This window comes from Lepidochelys kempii, chromosome 1, assembly GCF_965140285.1.
Source record: "Lepidochelys kempii isolate rLepKem1 chromosome 1, rLepKem1.hap1, whole genome shotgun sequence".
Taxonomy (NCBI): domain Eukaryota; kingdom Metazoa; phylum Chordata; order Testudines; family Cheloniidae; genus Lepidochelys; species Lepidochelys kempii.
The window spans coordinates 13,341,744-13,361,134 of NC_136380.1; the positions used below are offsets into that span (position 1 = coordinate 13,341,744).

Sequence of the window (19,391 nt, forward strand, 5' to 3'; positions counted from 1 at the left end):
GAATTCCATCAGCTCCTCCGGAGTTCACCGGGTGACCGACCTCACCGCATCCAACTTACACCTCTTCCCAACTGCCCAGCCTATCTGCATTGCCCCACAGATGGCTTCACGGCATTCCTCTCGGAGCCTGCAGGCCAGTGGGGACAGCCCCAGCAGGCTGCCGTGCTGCTCTGGAAATGTGGCTGCACCATTGCGGCGCGCTGGCCCCGCCCTGCCCCGCCTCACCTTGACAAGCAGCTCGTAGCGCGGGATCCTCTGCACAGGCTTGATCATCAGGTCCGAAAGCGCTTGCTTCTCTTTGTTCTCCCGCATGCTTTGCTGCAGAACAGTGGGGAAGGGAGTGGGAGAGGGGGATCTCGTCAGAAATGGGACTAACGGCTCACGGGGACTGAACACCGCACGGGTCACGGCTGAGAACATAGCGAGATTCAGTAGGGCATTCACACAGCCATCAAGAGTATCCAGCGTTATCATCACCAGCAGCAACAGTTTTGGAAGGGATATTAAACCTCATCCTTCAGGGCTTCACCATTCTGGAGCTAGTAGAGACCAGGATGAGAGCTAACGCGGCGGGCAGGTTACCCCACATCTCCCCACTGCAGGGGTCTTGTGCTTTCCCCTGAGCATCTGATTCTGGCCACTGTCACTGGACTGGATGGACCTCAGATCTGATCCTGTTCCTACGGTCTGAGCCTCAGGACATGCTACAATCAGTCCCAGACCATGCACAAAACCACAGCTAGGTGGAGACTGCAGAGACAGCATCGAGATCCAGTACCTTGGGAATCCCCAGGCTAGAAACTCATCCTCGTCTCCACCACTGAAGACTGAACCAAGGAGGCGTGGCTAAATGGCTTGGGGGCGTGGCCAGCCCCTCTGCCCCACTCCGAGCCTGATAGCGTCCCTGAGCCTGGCCAACAGAGACATAATGCCTCAGAGTTGATCTGCTACATGTCCACAGGCCCTGTCTGCAGAGAACAGCAAGGGCATAATCTGGCTCCTATGGGGATCTCAGTGAGAATGAGCCTGGTCACTCCCATGGTGTCAGACTAGTGCCTGGGACTGGGGTGTTGGAGCAGGAGAAGCTGGACGGGAAGGAAGAAAGTTCTTATTCAGACACAAGAGGCAAGATGCTCAGCTGGTGTAAAAGGGTGCAGCGCCAATAAAGTCAATGGAGTGACACTGATTCACATCAGCTGATGATGTGGAGTGACACCGATTCACACTAGCGGAGGAGCTGGCCCAAATATCTGCAATAAAAGAATCAGGAACATGGAAAAATATTGGCCAGATAAATTCAAATTTGTTCCCTCCAACATTTTCTTTCCCACGCCCCTCGCCCCTACCAGAGTGCTCCAGCACGATGCCCCTTGAGCCCCGGTCAATGGAGGGATGAGTCTGGCCGCTCATCTCTGGACATGCGTTAACTGTACCAACTGAGCTGCAGAACCAAATCAGCTGCTCAGCTGCCCCTGCCGGGATGGCAACCTACCTCCAGGAATTTCATAAAGGCCGGCCTGGCTTCCTTGGCTACTCTCACGGCATCCTTGGCGTTGAGGAAGTTATCGATGTATGCGGAATAAATGCTCACCAGGATGTCCTTGGAAAACTGGGGGAGCAAAACAGAGAGACCAATGATGGGGGTCTTCCAGGATGAGAGGGAGGCTTTCTGTGAGCACGTCATACAGAGAAAACCAGGGAACAAAACCACACGAGCAACCCTGGGGTTGGGAGGAGGGTCTGGAAAGGGCTGGAGAAGCTGAGTCCCCACCTTTGACTCTGTGTAGGGCCGACTGCTCCCTGCTTCACCCAGGTTTCCCATTCATCTGGTGACCTTCTCATCAGAGTCTGCTTTTGTGCTCCAGACAATAAGAATGTAAAGCTTAACATTAGTAAAGCCAAGTATTCACGGCAGCTGTGAACTGGGGGAGTTTCTGCCGGGGCTGAGCTAGAGCAGTGGTTCTCAACCAGGAGTCCGGGGTCCCCTGGGGGGGCCCACAAGCAGGTTTCAGGGGGTCCTCCAAGCAGGGCCAGCGTTAGACTCGCTGCGGCCCAGGGCAGAAAGCCCCACCACATGGGGCCGAAGCCAAAGCCTGAACCACTTAGCTTCGCAGGGGCCCCTGTGGCATGGGGCCCCAGGCAACTGCCCTGCTTGCTACCCCTTAACGCTGGCCCTTGCTTCTATGTGCAGAAAACCAGTTGTTGTGGCCCAGGTGGGCCGGGGAGTTTTTATAGCATTTTCAGGGGGCCTCAAAAAGAACAAGGTTGAGAGCCCCTGGGCTAGAGCATGTCCTCTGGAGACCCGGTTCGTTTTCTAAGAGGACAGGGGAGATGGCCTTCCTCAACAATAACGTGTGTGTGTGCGCGTGGGCACATGTGTCTCTAGAAAGCACATTATGGATGAAATCTGGGCAGTCTGTGAGATGGGCTGATCACCTCATCTAAACTCCAGCTCTCTCCTTCTTGACCTAGGAGCTTCCTGCTGCATTCGCTGGGGCTTGCCTGCCATGAAGCATGAATGTGAGTTTCAAGACTGCTTGGAAGAATGGATGAATCAATTCCTAACCAGGGGCGACGGAAGCTCCTTAAAAGTGGGGGGGCCACCAGTGCCCGAAATGTGGCTCTGCCCCCCCCACGCCATCTCTTCCCCCGAGGCCCCACCCCGCCTCTTCCCCCCAGGCTCCACCCCCACCCCGCCTCTTCCCCCCAGGCCCTGCTCCCACCCCGCCTCTTCCCTCCCAAGACACCACCCACCAACTTGCTCCCCTCTCCCCACATCGCTCACCCTTACGGCTGGTAAAAAGTGGTGGGGCCATAGCCCCCTGAACCCCTGTTCTGGCACCCCTCTTCCTAACCCAATCCTACTTGTTGGCTGACTCAATGTACACTTTGTTAGACTGTTGCTGTGTTTGCCAGGCGGATAATTAATAACATTGTCAATCTCTCTCTCTCACACACACGCGCACGCGTGCGTGAGCAAACCCTGTGCCATCCAATTGTCAGCTGTTTCCAACCTGGCATCTCTTTGTCTTTCAAAACCTCATTGCTTCTATTGCCCAAGCTGGCATGTGTAATCACAGAATCAGCTGTGCTTTAAAAGTTCTGTGTTTGTACAGCACCTGGCACAATGGGGTCCTGGTCTGTGAGTGGGGCTGGTAGGCACTGTGATAATATAGATAATTAATAATAATATTGGGACTGCAGCACCTGGTCCATCAGGAAAGGCTGCTGAAGGGCTATTGGAAGCATTTGGGAAGACAGGGTTTCTGGCCCAAAAGCCTGGATTGGGTATCTAGCCATCTCCAGGAAGGAGGGTCTCTTGGTTACGGTGGAGGAATTGGACTCAGAAGACCTGGCTCCTATTTCTGGCTCGGCCACCAGCCTCCTTTGTGACTTGGGTGAGTCACTTAGGACCAACTGCTGAGACCCACAGAAGGAACACAATGCAGTGGATCGGACAGCGTCATCTCTAGGGCTTTTCCCGCCCCCTTCTTTACCCTGACCCTTCAGCAGGAACAATGGATGACTAGAGGTGTATCGTCCAATAACAGTCTCCTTTCCCCTGGGATACAGTGATGAATGTCAGATAATTCTATATGGATCAGACGAACACTGAGCGTCAAGACGCTGCTGCCGACCCGCGAGCGACAGCGGCTGGTACTCAGCAGTGATGCTAGAGGGGCACATTGCCAGAGCTGTGTAGAACTGGATTAGCACAGGGCCCTGTGGGACAGGATTGAGGACGGGAAGATGGACTCAGATATTGCAGTGACGGGGCCATAACTAGACAGAACAGCAGGTTGCATGTCAAGATTGAGGTGCATTGGCAGAGCTGGGGGGTGCAAGATGGCACAGGGCAGGATTGGGGTGCACTGACATAGCTGGGGTGCGGGATGGCACTGGGTTCGATTGGGATGCAGTGGCAGAGTTGGGGGCAGGATGGCACAGGTCAGGGTTGGGGTGCAGCAGTAGAATTGGGGGGCAGGATGGCACAGGTCAGGGTTAGGGGGCAGCAGCAGAATTGGGGGGCAGGATGGCACAGGTGAGGGTTGGGGGGCAGCGGCAGAGTTGGGGGCAGGATGGCACAGGTGAGGGTTGGGGGGCAGCAGTAGAATTGGGGGGCAGGATGGCACAGGTCAGGGTTGGGGGCAGCGGCAGAGTTAGGGGCAGGATGGCACAGGTCAGGGTTGGGGGCAGCAGCAGAATTGGGGGGCAGGATGGCACAGGTCAGGGCTGGGGGGCAGCAGCAGAGTTGGGAGCAGGATGGCACAGGTCAGGGTTGGGGTGCAGCAGCAGAATTGGGGGCAGGATGGCACAGGTCAGGGTTAGGGGGCAGCAGCAGAATTGGGGGCAGGATGGCACAGGTCAGGGTTGTGGGGCAGCGGCAGAGTTGGGGGCAGGATGGCACAGGTCAGGATTGGGGTGCAGCAGCAGAGTTGGGGGCAGGATGGCACAGGGTAGGATTGGGGTGCAGCAGCAGAGTTGGGGGCAGGATGGCACGGGGTAGGATTGGGGTGTATTGACATAGCTGAGGTGGAGGATGGCACAGCATTAGATTGGGGTGCAGTGGCAGAGTGGGGGCAGGATGGCACAGGGTAGAATTGGGATACAGCTTCAGAGTTCGGAGGTTTTCCAGCCCCCCCACTTTCAAGAAGCTGCTGGCTCCTCCACAGGGGATGGGAAAGCAGCCATCCCACAGGCCCAGCACTCCTGATGCAGGGTTCTGGATCAAACCCCGACTGTTTGATCCTCTAGAACTGAGGAGCAAATCCCACCCACCGCTCAGTTCCCCACCACATGCTTCATTACGATACAGTAGAGGATGTGAGTCAGAGATATTAAGGTCAGAAGGTACCACTCGAACATCTAATCTGAGCTCCTGCATAATACAGGCCACAGAATTTCCCTGAACTGATTTGTGCGTCACGTCCAATACTGGTAGCTGAACCAGAACATACATTTTAAGAAACATCCAACTTTTTGATTTGAAGATTTCTAGTGATGGAGAAGCCACCACGACCATTGGTAAATTGTACCAGGAGTTAATTACCCTCAGTGTTCAAAATTAGCTTCTGATTTCCAGTCTGAATTTGGCTAGCTTCAAAGGCCAGCCAATGGATTGTGTCTTTGTCTCCTAGATTGAAAAGGCCAGTATAAACCTGGAAGGCAGAACATCAGTGTAGACACTCTGTCTATATTGCCTCTAGAGGAGGAATCAGAAGAGGGCGAAGATCTGGGAAAAAACTTCCTGGTCACTCCTGCAGACATTGTGCAGACCTGTTTGTGGCTAGAGAATCCGAAGCCCAAGGACGAAGTGACGGTAAAGGATGCCGTACGAAACCTGGTAAAAGGGCAGAGCAGGGGAGGAGATTCCAATTCTGCAACAAGACGGTGACGTCAGACCTGTCTTAGCGTCAGGCATGAGCTGAACGAGGCCAGGCTGGACTTTTGGGGCCAGATACCCCCAGTCTAAGAAGCTGTCGAGACGGTGAGAATGACTGCGATTACACTGCGGAGCACTGTTCTGGGTAACATCCCATCCCAGAAATGCCAAAGATATGTGGCAGTTAGTGGTGCCTGTGTTGCTACACTGGGAAGTCTATGAAGCCAGGCATGATCACGGGGGGCATTCTGGAGACAGGAGCACTCTTGAGGTTACGAGGCCCAGGACGGGTAGCGACATGCAATCGTAGATCTGTCAGTGCAAACGGTATGCCCTAGCCAAGGATGTATTTCCACCCACCCGAGCCCCTTTGATGTGTACTAACATGACTGCTCCAATGAAGATCCTAGCGATGGACTACACATGGCTAGAGAGATCTTCAGAGGGGTATGAGAACATACTGATTCTCATGGGCATGTCTACCCAATTCACTGTCGCTGTTCCAATTAGAAACCAGACAGTGCGAACAATGGCCAAAGTCCTCATAAAACACTGGTTCGTGTACTATGGTTGTCCGGCAAGGTTACACTCAGATCAGGGGAGGAATTTTGAGTCAGAAGTGATATCTGAATTGTGCAAACTGTACGGCATAGCCGAAAGCCTAACAACACCCTGTCACCTGCAAGGAAACGCGCAGTGTGAGAGGTTTAACCGGACAATTCACAACATGCTAAAAATGCTCCTGCCTGAAACAAAGCGAGCCTGGTTGGAACATCTCCTTGTGCTGGTGTTGGCATATAACAGCCATGCCCATTCACTGACGGGTTACGCTCCTTTTATCTCATGTTCGGGAGAGATCCCAGGTTGCCATTAGACATTCTGGACAGAAAGGGCCCTGAGGAGGATGAGGTGACCAATTTTGATGAGCGGGTAAGAGGTCACCATGACAGGCTGAAGACAGCCTGTGAAGTTGTTCTCAATACAACTAAAGACACAGCCCAACGTAGGAAAAGGACTTTTGATTGCAAGTCCAGTGGGGCTCTCATCAGGCCTGGTGACCGTGTACTAGTTCATAACCATAGACACAGGGGGTGCTATAAAATACAGAACAAGTAGGAATCGAATCCCCACATTGTAGTCGCTCACAACAATCCCAAGCTGCCAGTTTACACTATCTGGCCTGAACAGAGTGGTATGTAGGGACCAGCTAAAACATTGCACTCTTAGTCTGATCAGGTACCATAGCAGGCATAGATCAGCACGCCCTGAGGAGACTGAAACCAATGCGGGGGGATAGTTCTAGTCCCACAAACCGAATACTGAGGGGAATAAAGTGGGGGAATGGCCAGATCCCTCAAACTGACCCAGTGTTACCCGGGGCAGGGGAATAGAAAATATGGGTAATGAACCAGCAGTCTTAAGAAGGTCCCAGAGGTCTAGTAAGGGTGTACTGCCTGTTAGACGTGGAGATGCTTATGTTATTGGTCCTGTTTAGTGTTTTAATGAACGTTAGCATGTATCGTATAAAGAAGTGGACATGGAACGTTAAATATGTTCAGTGTTCTTTTGTTAATTGTTAATCGTTTTTATGTAACACGATGCTGGTGAATATTGTTGGTATGGGACCTGGATGTGCTGGCGTGAACATTCTGGCTGTGGTGTAATTTTAGCAAAGGGAGGACTGTTGGCCCCTGACTGAAACTTAGTGGGGTTTTTTGGTTGGCTAGCTCCCAGTACTAAACGAAAGGGGAAGGGCTGATGAGAAATCGATAGTCCCCAGGGCCAATGGGGAGAGGCCAATGCAGCAGGTCAGCCTGATTGACAGGGCAGACAGGCCAATGAGGGAGACAAGAGCACGGGGTCCCGACCTCTGTGTGAGCTGGAGCCTCCGGGGCGGAGCGGGGCAGAGCTAAGGAGAGAGCAGCAGCCAGAGCCCGAGGGCCAGAGGAGCAGCAGCCGTGCTGAGGCAGAGTGGAGCTGGGGCTGGGGCAGTCCGGAGCCGGGGGTCGTGAGCAGTTGGGGAACACGATGTGGGGACCCGGGGCAGCGGGCCCAGCGCAGGGAGACGCCCCCAGCCAAGCGGTCTGGCAGGCTGGACTCGGAGGGGGATCGTTACCCCGACGGGACGGGGGCGACGCTGGGAAGAAGGGCCCTGCCACCCAGGGCCTGAGGGCGCGTGGCCACCACCAGAGCAAGTGTCCGACCCACGGCATCCCTGCAGCACAGCCAGGGCTTGGGCAGGAGGCTGGGCCGTGTGAGGAGCAGACTGTGAACCGCCCTCACAGAGACGCTGGTTGTGATGTCCCCGTGCCCCCGAGCGGGGTGATCACCTTTCCCATTTTTTAAAATCGGTTGTTGTTTTATAAATTGTATTTGCTTTGAACTATATGCAATGATCAGTGGGTAAGGGAAACATCCAGTGCGGAGAGAGCACCCCGGAGTGGGGACACCCTCGCCCCTGTCCTAGCGCCCACGACAAGATTGGGGGTCGAACCCCACCAGGAATCATGGGCCTTTAAACCCCAGCTCTTTGCCTCTGTACCTGTTCACCCTGGGCAATGGCCCTGCACTCTCATAACATGAAATATGGCTGTAGTAGCTCCAGTAAATTACGGACACACAGATCTCGGGCTCCGGAGTACTACAGCCGAGTGGGAACACCTGATGCGCAGCCGGCCTGGCCCCCTCCCCAGAGCAAGAGCTGCCACCTGGCAAGCAGCTGTGCAGTGGTTCTCTCCTCCCTGGCTCAGCTGCAGCTTGATTTTAAACAGCATCAGAGCAGGCGGCCGGGAGATGTTCCGAAGTCTAGTGTTAGCCCAAGCGAGGCAACCCTGAGCACTGTGTGGTTTCCAGCCGGCCCAAGCAGCGTGGCTTCAAACAGCCCACAGCGGCCACAGGCTCAATTGGCTCCTGGCTATGGCATGGCCCTGCTCCTGCCAAAATCAAGGAGAGGGCTGAAAAAGGGATTGGGTTTGGGATGGAGCACTAGGCCAGGCTTGCTCATGTGTGCCATCCCATTACCACTCCTCCCCAGCACTGGCATCGCTCCCTCAAGGCAGGGCTTGGAGCAAGAGCCTTTATACAGCTCCCTTAATCCAAACGCACCCACCCAGCACTTTGCTTCTTCACTTCAGCTGCAGGGGGCATTCAGAGAACGTCTTCTGCAAAAGCTGGATCTTGGCCAGGACACCAGGTTGACTATCCCCACAAAGGGTCAGGAGCTGGGGTTCTAGGTCTTATTCCAAATACCAGCCCCCGCTTTGTCCCCTGGGTCATCAGTCACACCTGATCAGAGTGAGTATAGAACACTACCAGATCACAATGACGGGCCCAGAACCTCAACCCAGCTCCACTGGCTTCAATTCAATGATCCGGTTATGGGTCAAATCTTCAGCTGGAAGTCGAGCCAGTGCCACCGGCTTCAGTTCAGCTGCACCAAGGGACACTGGCTGAGGAACAGGCCATATAGTGTTTTGCACCCATTCTTCACAGATGTAAGTGGCAGTACAGGGTGCAAGGTGGTGGAAAAAGCAGCCCAGCTCGTCCAGGAACACAACTCCCTGGACGCTGGTTTACTACTAACATTCTGTGGCTCTTGTTTTTCCACTTAAAGGTTCCCCACCCTAGCACTTGAACAGGGCCTGCTTAGCGCAGGAAGGACGGCAAGAGAAACCAAAGCCGTGTGTGGACTGTGACCCGGGGGGAGGGGAGGCACACAGTGCGTACACACACTGGCAGCTGCCTCATGCCCTGAGCTCCCTCTAACCCATAGATCAGCTCATCAGCCCCCTCCCCATGATACTTCAGCCTGACAGATTGCACACCACCATCACTGTGATTCATGCAGTCGCTGAGATCGTGAAGGGGATGAGCCATAAATCCATGCGGTATCTTCACTTGCTTTTTAGTGATGTGATGATCACCCATTCAGGCACTGCGGATGCCTCCTTGATGCCTTCTCCAACGCCTGCTCGAAAGCAGTTTTGGGGACTTCGTAACGTTCCTGCCTGAGGCTGGGCACTGAGCAGCAGCCAGACCGCTCCAAGGCAATAGATCCATATCTGCTGTTGGTTTTAGCTTGTCCAAAATGAAAGAACAGGAACCGAGAATCCTTCAAAATAGAGACAAGGCACATGGCACAGTCAATGCCCTAGTGACAAGGGCACCAGGGCAAGGAACTATGTTTCTACAGCTGCTGGCCTTTGCTTTCTGAGCAGCCTCTCACTTTTCCCGGGTTAGGAAGTAATCAATATGCTGAAGGGGCTGGTTATTAAAGATGAAAGACCTTGCTTGACATCAGCATTAAAATATGTATTTAAAAGACAAATCCCCTTTCAAAATCACAACCCCCAAAAGAGTCCTTAGCGCTTTAAAGTGCGGTACAAACACCAACTAATTAATCCCAACAACCATGGGATGCAGGCATTCGGCACCCCAGTGCCCACACACACGCACCTCCAAAATGCCCACACTACACACACCCCAGGGCAGAATCTCAGCTGGAGTGAAGCGGGAACGCTCTGCTGACTGTCAATGGCATTACGCCGGTTGACACCAGCTGAGGTTGCAGATTAAAGCCACCAAACCCCGATATGTACCTAGGAACACAGCCTCATTCACATAAGCAACCACAGAGTTTCAGGTCAGAAGGGACCATCAGATCATCTGTCTGATCTCCTATCACAGGCCACTAAACACCACCCCACAGACACACGCCAAGCCCCGCGAGCAAATTAGACCAAAGTATTACAGCCCTCAGGAGACTGAAGTATTGTGTGCCACAGGCAGAGAACAGGAAGGACCAAGTTGCCTCAATGCCTGAGGCCCCTCTGTGACAGGGTGCCCCCATTTTAGGCTTTGTTGCCTTGGCGCACTGTCCTTTTGCAAGAGAAGACCAATGCATTTGGACCTCCATGGGTTGCCTAGAGAGGCCTCCCAGGATCAGCTGGCGGAACCAGCGAGTCTTGGTCCTCCAGCAGCTAGAAAAGCCGGGAGCAGGCAGAGGCCAATCAGGGCTCAGCGCGTCACATAAAAAAGGCTGGCTACTACTCCCAAAGGCCAGTTCTGGGTGAGGCTGTGATGGGAGAGAGAGGCTCTTCTTGTCTTAACCTAAGAAGCCTGGCCTGGCTGGGGGCCTCAGTGAGACTATTTCGGTTGGCTCAGCTAAGGACAATCGTGTTATGTTATGGACTTTAATGCCCAGGTGGCCATACTGACTCAAGTATCAATTTATTTCCTGTAAAATTAAGGCGAACCCACTCCAATGCATGCCCTGCCTCAGGTGTGTCTGGGACATTTTCCAACCCACATGTGAATGCGCACACCCACTTGCTGCTTAGCATGTCTGCAATGCTAACACTGTGATGCCTCCAAGTCACTGCTGTCCGGCCCTGTGGTGAACTGAGCCTCCTGCTCTTAGGCTAAACTCTATACATTTTATAAACTCTCCGACTCCCCACTCCCACTTGTCTGGTTCATCCACCTGTTGTGTCCTGTCTGATGTCTTCTTCATTCCACTGTTTGAACAGCACCTAGCACAAGTGGGGCCTGATCCTTCCTTAGAGCTCGTAGGCACTATGGAGATATAAATACTAGCAAAGACAAGGCTCCACACTTGTGTAAAAGACGCACACCACACTCCAGCTCGTTCACATCTTCGCATAAGCACAACCATGTGCATGCCAAATGCTCTCAACACACACAGCACTGCCCTTGAACACACAGCTACACCAAAACACACCTCTCCCGCCACACAAACACAAGCAAAATCAGACCCCCACCAAACACCCACTGACACATAATTCACCCAATTCGGAACGTCTGCCCAGCACCACTACTCGCAGGGCAGAATTAGAAGTAGTGAAGGTCACCCTGGACTTCCCACCTCAACTGTGCTACGTTCACTGCAGCGACTAGTCATGTGCTGGGAAGAGATGGTAAAAAAATTAATAGCCCAAACCTTCCTGTGATGGTCGCCATCGGCGTTCTTCTTCTGGAGAGCCACAGGCAATCTCGCCAGCCACTGCACCACCTGTGCCCCTCAGCATCACACTAATCAAGGCATCCGTCATCCGGGCCGTGTTTATTACTGAGGTGACACTGCTGTCAGGGCCCCAGCTGAGCCAGCTTGCTCTGCCTTGAACTTGTCTCGTTCTCCTTTATTAATGAGTGGTGTCTTCCCAGTCCCGTGCTGCACAATCCTCCACCATCATCTCCAGCTAAACAGCAGAGCTCTGTGAAAGCCCCACGAGCACTGTGCAGTTCATTAGGTGAGAGGCTAGAATGCCAGCATCCATCCGGTTTCCATTTGAATTGCCAGGGACAGAGTGTGCATTATACCCAGCTTGACTGAATCGTTAGTGTCTGCTCGCCCATGCTCATTTATCAGAGAGGCAGCTGCTGTGGGACTCAGACAGGGGCTGCACAGGCCCCTGTGCACCAGCTGTGGGGCCAGTGGGAAGGGAATGCTGCGTGAAGAGGCTGACTTGGAAATGATCGGGATGGCACGGGGCTGTAAGCAACCCCATGCCAGGAGAGTGGCTGACTGTACAGAGACCTCCCCCGTGCCCTTGGCCAGCCTGCCGCCTTGTCCTTGCTCCGTGGTGGGCTCCCTTTGGAAGGACAGCGCCCCAGCAGACCAGTCAGAGCTGCTCGGTTCACAGCATCCCTTCCCGAAACAAGGGTAATTCTCTGGTGACGTAGGTTTTGCGTTCTCCCTTCCAGTCTTAAGGCTCTCCGGATTACCGGTATTTGTTATCTGTACTGCAGCAGCGCTGAGAGGGCCTCCGTGGAGATCAGGGCCCCACTGTGTTAGGAGCTGTACATCCACACAATGAGAAGAGAGACAGACCCTGCCCCAAAGAGCTTGCAGTCTAGCCAGACAGGCCACCCACTCACAGGGGGCGTGCCAGCAGGGTCTCACTGCTGAATCTTTATGGGAGGCCGCGCCGCCTCTCCAGCAGCACTATCTTTGGGGTGAGGCACTAGTGCCCAGTCTACCCAGATGGCACCATGATTGGCAATAAGCCCCTTGTGGCCTGCACACTTCTCTGCTGCCAGGCAGCCTTGCTTGCAAAGAGGCTTCTGTGGGAATGATCTGTCTCACCAGCCTGTGCATGGAAGATCAGGATTCAGGACCAGGACTCGGTACTTTCCTCCTCAGGCTGGCACAGAGTCATGGATCCCAAGGCCAGAAGGGAACCCTGCAATCTTTTGGTCTGACCTCCGGCATAACACAGGCCACAGAACTCTAGAAGTCATGGAAGCCCTGTGGTAGGGCGCCTCCTGCTGATCTGTAGCAAGCCCTGCAGGGTGACCACTGTTGGGACTCCAGAGCAGTGGTTCTCAAATTTATTTGATTGCTTCCCCCCCCGGCTTCTTTATGTCTGCAGCTGTTTACGTCCCTGAAGTACATATCCCACTGCTCAGCTGTGAAGGCAGACTTCTGTCAGCAGGGAGTCTACCACCAGGAGGCTGGGGGAGTAACTCAGGCCTGCCTGGACTAGAGTTCATTGGCAAAGACTGTCCCACTGCTGATGACCCCAATGCGGCGCAACCGGTGCTAGCAGTAGCAGGAGTCCTGTCTACACAAGGGCTTGCACGGTTTCCTCCCCCGCAGGCGTTTGTTTGGGTTAGCTCTGGTGGGGAAGTTTTGCCACGCAATGCAAGTGTAGATTAGGGTGACCAGACAGCAAGTGTGAAAAATTGGGACGGGGGTGGAAATGGGGATGGGGGGTTAATAGGCACCTATGTAAGACAAAGCCTCAAAGATTGGGACTGTCCCTATAAAACTGGGACATCTGGGGCTCTGAGGACTCTCCTGGAGAAACCACCAAACCTTGTGCGCATTGCATCCGTGATCTCAGATGCTGTCCCTTTTATTTCTGAGGAGGCTTGGCATTTCTGGGGACTGCAGAAAGCACATCACAAAAACTAAGTAAGCCTGACTACCCTCTGAGAGGTGGGTGTTATCCTCCCCAGCTTATAGAGGAGAAAACAGACACCAGAAAGGTAAGTGTCTTTCTCTGGACCAAATGGCTAGTCAGTGGCAGAGCTGGGATTAGAACTGGGGGCTCTAACTTCCCCTGCCACATGTCCTTTTCGGAGGTTAGAGAAGAAGAAGGAGCAAGACTTTCTAGAAAAGGCACCTTCGAACTCATTGGACCTGCTCTCGGGAGAATGCGGGGTGTGTGTCCTTGAGACCTGTCTGCTTGTGGCCAAGACAAACTGGATTCTGTTCTGCCTAGCACCTCGCCAACCCCACTATCAGATAACTTCTGATGGGGGCTCTTCATTCCAGTGGGTGAGATCAGAGGCAGCCTGGCTGGATTTTTCACATCTAAGGTGGAGCTGGTAGGGCTCAGAAAAACCATTTTTGGTTTTTGGCCTGGGGAACGGAGCCATCTTGATCTGGAGTCACCGGGCCAGATCCTGATCTCAGTTCCACCAGCGTAAATCCGGAGCCGCGGCAGAGAAGGCTAGCAGGATCTGGCCCATTAAAAGAGAATGCAAAGTTTCAGCCTCCTAAGGTCATTTCTAAAGAGGTGCCAGATTGTGCAACTGTTACTCATGATGGGGAGCATTTACCCAGCCAAGCAGGTCTGAAATCCGGACAGAGACAGCTCAAAAGCATGAGCAAGAGCAGCGCAATCTGTACTTGGCACTCTTGTCTGGGCTTCCTGCTCTCTTTAAGAGCTTAACTGCTCCATGGTACCATCCATTTATAGGCACTCTGGTTCGTTTATGTTACCCATGCCCAGATCATCAAATAATGACTCACTTCCATATCTGGCACAGGACTGACCTTCCTTGTGTCCTGTGGATTAAAGTTAAGCTGGACAAGTTAATATGGATTCTTGTCCTGGCCACACAGGTCCCCATCCTTCTGCTGAAATCAATGTGAACCTTGCCCAGCAAGGGCTCCAGGTGCCGTAACGTAGGGTAAATGTGTGGGGAGGTTTGCTGTACTTACAGATTGTACCAGGACATCGCCCACTTTCTGCTTCTCATGCCAGTTCTGCACACAGTTGTGGACCTGCTCCAGGAATTGCTCGTGGTGCTCCAGCAACTCGGGGATCTGGTCAAATATCTCGTCCACCAAGGACGGGTCGCAGAGGATCGAGTTTTCTGGCTGCTTCAAGGGCTTCATGTAACCCTACCAAAATAAATAATAAATAATAATAATAAAAATATCAAAACACCCTATCGGTGGAGCCACGGACAGGATGAAGTCTAAGGGCATCTGTGCTCCTCAAGCGACTCTGTGGGGTTCATCAAACTAGTGTAGATTAAAAAAATCACTGCCCCACTGTAATTAAAACCCATTCCTGCTCCCCAAGGGTGAGTCATAGCAAAGGCAAGCACCCGTGCCTCAGTTTCCCACCTGTAAATGGGCTAATAATTACTCATCTGTGCAGAGTATTCTGCGATCCTTACCGGAAAGGTTATAAGGTGGTTTTTAACAGCGGTGTGTCTCAGCTGGTTTGCAACCCCAGCCATTTACAAGTTTAATCTATCTAGTGAGAGCCACATTCCCGTAAAAATCTCCCCTCGCCATTCCACGGCTGTAACCTAGCCAGAATTTCCAACACAACCCAGTGATGGTGCTTGCTGACAAGAGACTCCATGTAAACTAGCCACAGAGAAAAAGTACAAAGGAAATGTGCTCAGAGTTTATGGGCTTCATAGTCACTCACAGTCCAAGGGATGCTAATGAAACAAGTCAACTGTGTGTAACAAATGAAATGCTCTTGCGGTATAGCCCACCACTCCTGCTCCACCTCTCTCCTCTCCCACCCCGAGTGGCTGGGTCCATCCTCAGCACCTCTCAAGAGTGCTGAGAGGCCGAGGAAGTGACAGAATCAATGTGGTGCTGTTTACAACAGTCCAATTGGCGAGAGTTTAGGATGGCTGCACGGCGCGCTGCTCCTGCCTGGTACATCTGGAGGTGCTGCAGTCCAGCATCCATGGCCTACTCTGATGGCCCCTTGGTGCTGCACATGTAGGGCCTGATCCTGAGATATCAGTGGGGGCTGAAGGCACGCCGCACCATACAGGATCAGGCCCTCACATGGTACTTGGCAGACTGAGGCCCTGCCCCTGCTGAAGTCCATGGAAGTCTTGCCATTGACATCCATGGTAGTGGGATGTAGGTATTCAAGAAAGCCTTGTAGTCAATGCGAGATGCAGCCTGGACCTCAGCGGCTCTCAGGATCTGCCCTACAGGGTAAAGGCACTTACCCCATCCACACAGCCTTGGGGTATGTCTACACTGCATGTAAGCCTAGGCTTAGTGGAGCTGGAGTCAGTGGACCCTGGGTTAGAGAACCCAGGGCTTGAGCATCTACACTGACTGTCAACCCTAGGTCAAGAATTTTCTAACCTGGACCTGAAACCGGGGCTCCGGCGTCCACATTGCTGTACGCAGGCTCAAGTCCAGCCAACCATCTCCCAGACTTCCTAGCGCTCTCCTGAAATGTGGCCTTTCTAGCCCTGGGTTGGTGGTGCAGTGTAGGAAAACTTGACTGTCCACCAGATTGGACAGTCCAGAGGACAAAGAAACTTGGCCCGTGGGATTGTGGGATACTTTGGATGGAGTCCCAGAGCATGAGTCTACTGGGGCTGTGTCTGCACCACAAAGCAACAGGGCTTAAACCCTGGGTGCCTGCTTGACACAGGCTCAGACCCTCACCCCCAGGGGGCCCAGAACCCTGGATTAGTGTGATTTGTGTGTAGACGGAAAGGGCATGAGGCCTGAGCTTGAGTTCGACCCCTGGGCTTACACTGCAGCGTCAATGTCCCTTACGGACTAAGGCCTGCATCACAGTGCACTGACATCTGCGGGAGTCTTTCCACTGACTGGTGTGGGCTGTGGATCAGGCCCTAAGCTGGACAAGACAATGGATGGAGCAGCAGGTGAGCAGACCATCGGCGTGAGGAGGACAGGAAGGAGAGGAGGTGGATGCCTGGCTCATGGTTCCGCAGGGCAGAAGTTCAAAGCCGGCAGTGGGAGGAGCGAGGCGGGGTGGGAGGCGCGGGGCAGTCAGCTGAGAGGATTGTGGGGCGTGGAGGACGTGCTGAGAGCAAAGACGGAGGCGGGGATCTGATGCTTGGGTCTTGTCGCAGCTCCTCACCTTGGGAGCCAGGCTGAGGGCAGCTCCTCGAGGCTGGGGACACTGACTCTCCATGCTGTACAGCTCCGAGCACATTAGATCATAGAAGACCATAGAATATCAGGGTTGGAAGGGACCTCAGGAGGTCATCTAGTCCAACCCCCTGCTCAAAGCAGGACCAATCCCCAATTTTTGCCCCAGATCCCTAAATGGCCCCCTCAAGGATTGAACTCACAACCCTGGGTTTAGCAGGCCAATGCTGAAACCACTGAGCTATCCCTCCCCCCAACCCGTGCTCATCAAATAAATCACCCCCTCAAAAATCTGAACTCCCCCATACCCTTTGTGGGGAGGGGGACTGTGAATTCCAGACCAGAACCCCAATCCCCGCTTCAAGACGACAGCCTCGCCTACCTCCCTGACGAGTCGACCCAGAACTCCGGATCGCCACACCCTCAAACCTAGCGGCGGGTTTGAAATCCAGACTCAAACCCAGATCCACGTTTTGCAGAGTTAGAGTTGTCGTTCACAGAGGTGGCCAGCCGGTCAGCCGACACCAGCAAGACTTGAGCCTCATGTATACCATTGTAAATCACCAATAACGCCCCCAAAGTCAATGGAGATGTACAGGGTAAGAGCAAGTATCCAGGGAGCTGGGGTGGGCTGGGGAGGGGGAACTGTACTTGAGGTGACTGGCCCAGCCTGCCACCTGTGTTGCTATGGCTACACTTCTGGCTTTAGCCCGCGTGCTCGATCCAAGTGAGTGCACATCCGAGCTGGAAATCAGGCCTCCAGCTCCGGTACAGACGACCCAGAAACTGGTGTAACTGCAAGGAGTGGCAGGCCCGTGTTATTCACTTCTCCACCTCACTGAGTGCCACCAAGAAATCACAATGGAAATACAGCCAAATGTGGGCTTGTGGACTGTACCAATGTAAGGATGGTGAGTCGCGTTTGTCGAGGTCCCAGCTGAGATCAGGGCTCCAGTGTGCTAGGTGCTGTACGTACACAGAGCGAGAGACAGGCCCTGCTCTAAGAGCCTAAAGGACAGACAAGTGGTGAGAGGGGAAACTGAGGCGCGGAGCAGTCAAGTGACTTGCCGATGGTCACACAGCCGGTGAGTGGGACAGTCAGTAATAGAAGCCAGGCGTCCTGAGTCCCTGGCTAGTGCCCTATCTCTCTTGATGGCTAGCTGGACAGACAGACATGCCCTGCAAACCCCAAAGACGCAAGAAGCTGGAGGACTCTTCAGCTGTTTCCACTCCCACCACCTCAAAACTCAGCCATGGGCAGCGCTGGAACGGAAGACGTTTTCATTCACTTTGTGGGAATAGAGGTGCGGGGTGGAGGGAGGGGACAGCTTGTTCCTTCATTACATGTTCCATCTCCTGCACCAGTCATTCCTGGGGGCGGTGTGCTTTGCCAGGCTGCACACATGAATAAGACAAGCACATTTCCAAGAACTTCCCTGCCTGAATTCAAGGACTCTAAATGCTTATTATCCACCTGTCCTTCAAGCCAACCAAGTGCCCACTCCCTATTCTCCATGGTGGATGACGGCCCCCAGGTGCTGCTGAGATGGAATCTTGCTTCATTACGCAGCTCCAAAGGGATGGGCGGCCCCGTGTGTGAGCTCCAGCTTGCAGGCAGGGCACCCCGAGGGGAAACTCATATGACACAAAATCACTGCAGCACCGTGGAAATCAGTTTGTGCTGCATTGGCCCGAGCCAGCAGCCCACTGACTCCGCAGTTCAGTGGTACTTGGCCCTAACCACAGAGCCATCCCTCTGTCCTCTAGCTGCAGGAAGGTGGGGGATTGACTGTGGTTTCCCGGTCCCAAGTTTTGCACCAGCTCCAGAGGGTTTAGAGAAGCTCTGAGACTTTTGCAGCTGCTCTCAGCTCCCAGGGAGCCATCTGGATGCTGGGTATAGCCAGAGTAACGCAGGCCATGCAGCTAATATTTCCCACCCATGTGTGAAATGAATTTTGTTATGAGCACCAATATGGAGGTGATATGTGACACACCACCTTCATATTGGTGCACATAACAAAATTCATCTGGTGGGGGTGGGGCCAAGGGGTTCGAGTGTGGGAGGGGGCTCAGAGCTGGGGCAGAGGCATGGGGTGCAGGGGTGTAAAGGCTCCAGCTGGGGGTGCAAGATCTGGGGTGGGGCCGGGGATGAGGGGTTTAGAGCTGGGGCAGAGGCATGGGGTGCACGGGTGTGAAGGCCCCGGCTGGGGGTGCAGGCTCTGGGGTGGGGCCAGGGATGAGGGGTTTGGGGTGCAGGAGAGTGCTCCAGGGTTAAGGCGGGGAGAGAGGGCTCCCCCCAGTGCTCTCTTCCCGCAGCAGCACCTGGGCTGGGAGGGGAGAGGTGCCTCTCCCCGCCATGGGAGCTCTGGGGCTGGGGCTGCAGGACAGGTGTCCATCCCCAGCCCCAGCAGGTCCGGACCGCTCCGGGGTTGGGCCGCTGCTGGGTCTGGGCCACGCCACCCTGGCTGCACCTGGGGCTGGCCCGGGCTGCGACTGGGCCCAATCTGGCTGCCCCGCCCCAGCTGCGACAGGTCCGGGCTGCAGGCTGAGTTGGGGCCGGGGAGGGGCTCCCCTCCTGTGGCAGGTTGGGGGCCGGGGGAGGGGAGGAGTGTCCCTCCCCCAGCTGTGGCAGGTCCCCGCTCCGGGCGGGTTCACTGAGTGTTTGCACGGCGCTAAACAGGCTGCTGGGCAGCCACGCGGCCACCCAGTTTACAGGGACCTTAGGCTACAGCAATGCCTCCTCCCCACCCCCTACCAGAGGTGCTGTGGGAGGGTGGCTAGCAGCCCGTCAGGCTGGTTCTACGCCAGCCTGTTTCTGTCCTCTTTGCTCTGCTGGCGTGGTGCAAAGCGAGCAGAGCAGGGGGC

General features: G+C 54.2%; 1 protein-coding gene across 1 annotated transcript in view; it reads right to left on the reverse strand.

Annotated features, from left to right (window-relative positions):
* ARHGEF17 (Rho guanine nucleotide exchange factor 17) overlaps nt 1-19,391 on the reverse strand; it is a 238,507-nt gene that overhangs the window by 53,776 nt on the left and 165,340 nt on the right. Inside the window, exons 3-5 of the mRNA XM_073329132.2 lie at nt 14,355-14,537; nt 1,493-1,609; nt 226-318 (exon numbers count right to left, since the gene is read on the reverse strand). Of these exons, the coding sequence (XP_073185233.2) occupies nt 226-318; nt 1,493-1,609; nt 14,355-14,537 (393 nt within the window). The remainder of the gene's footprint in view (nt 1-225; nt 319-1,492; nt 1,610-14,354; nt 14,538-19,391) is intronic.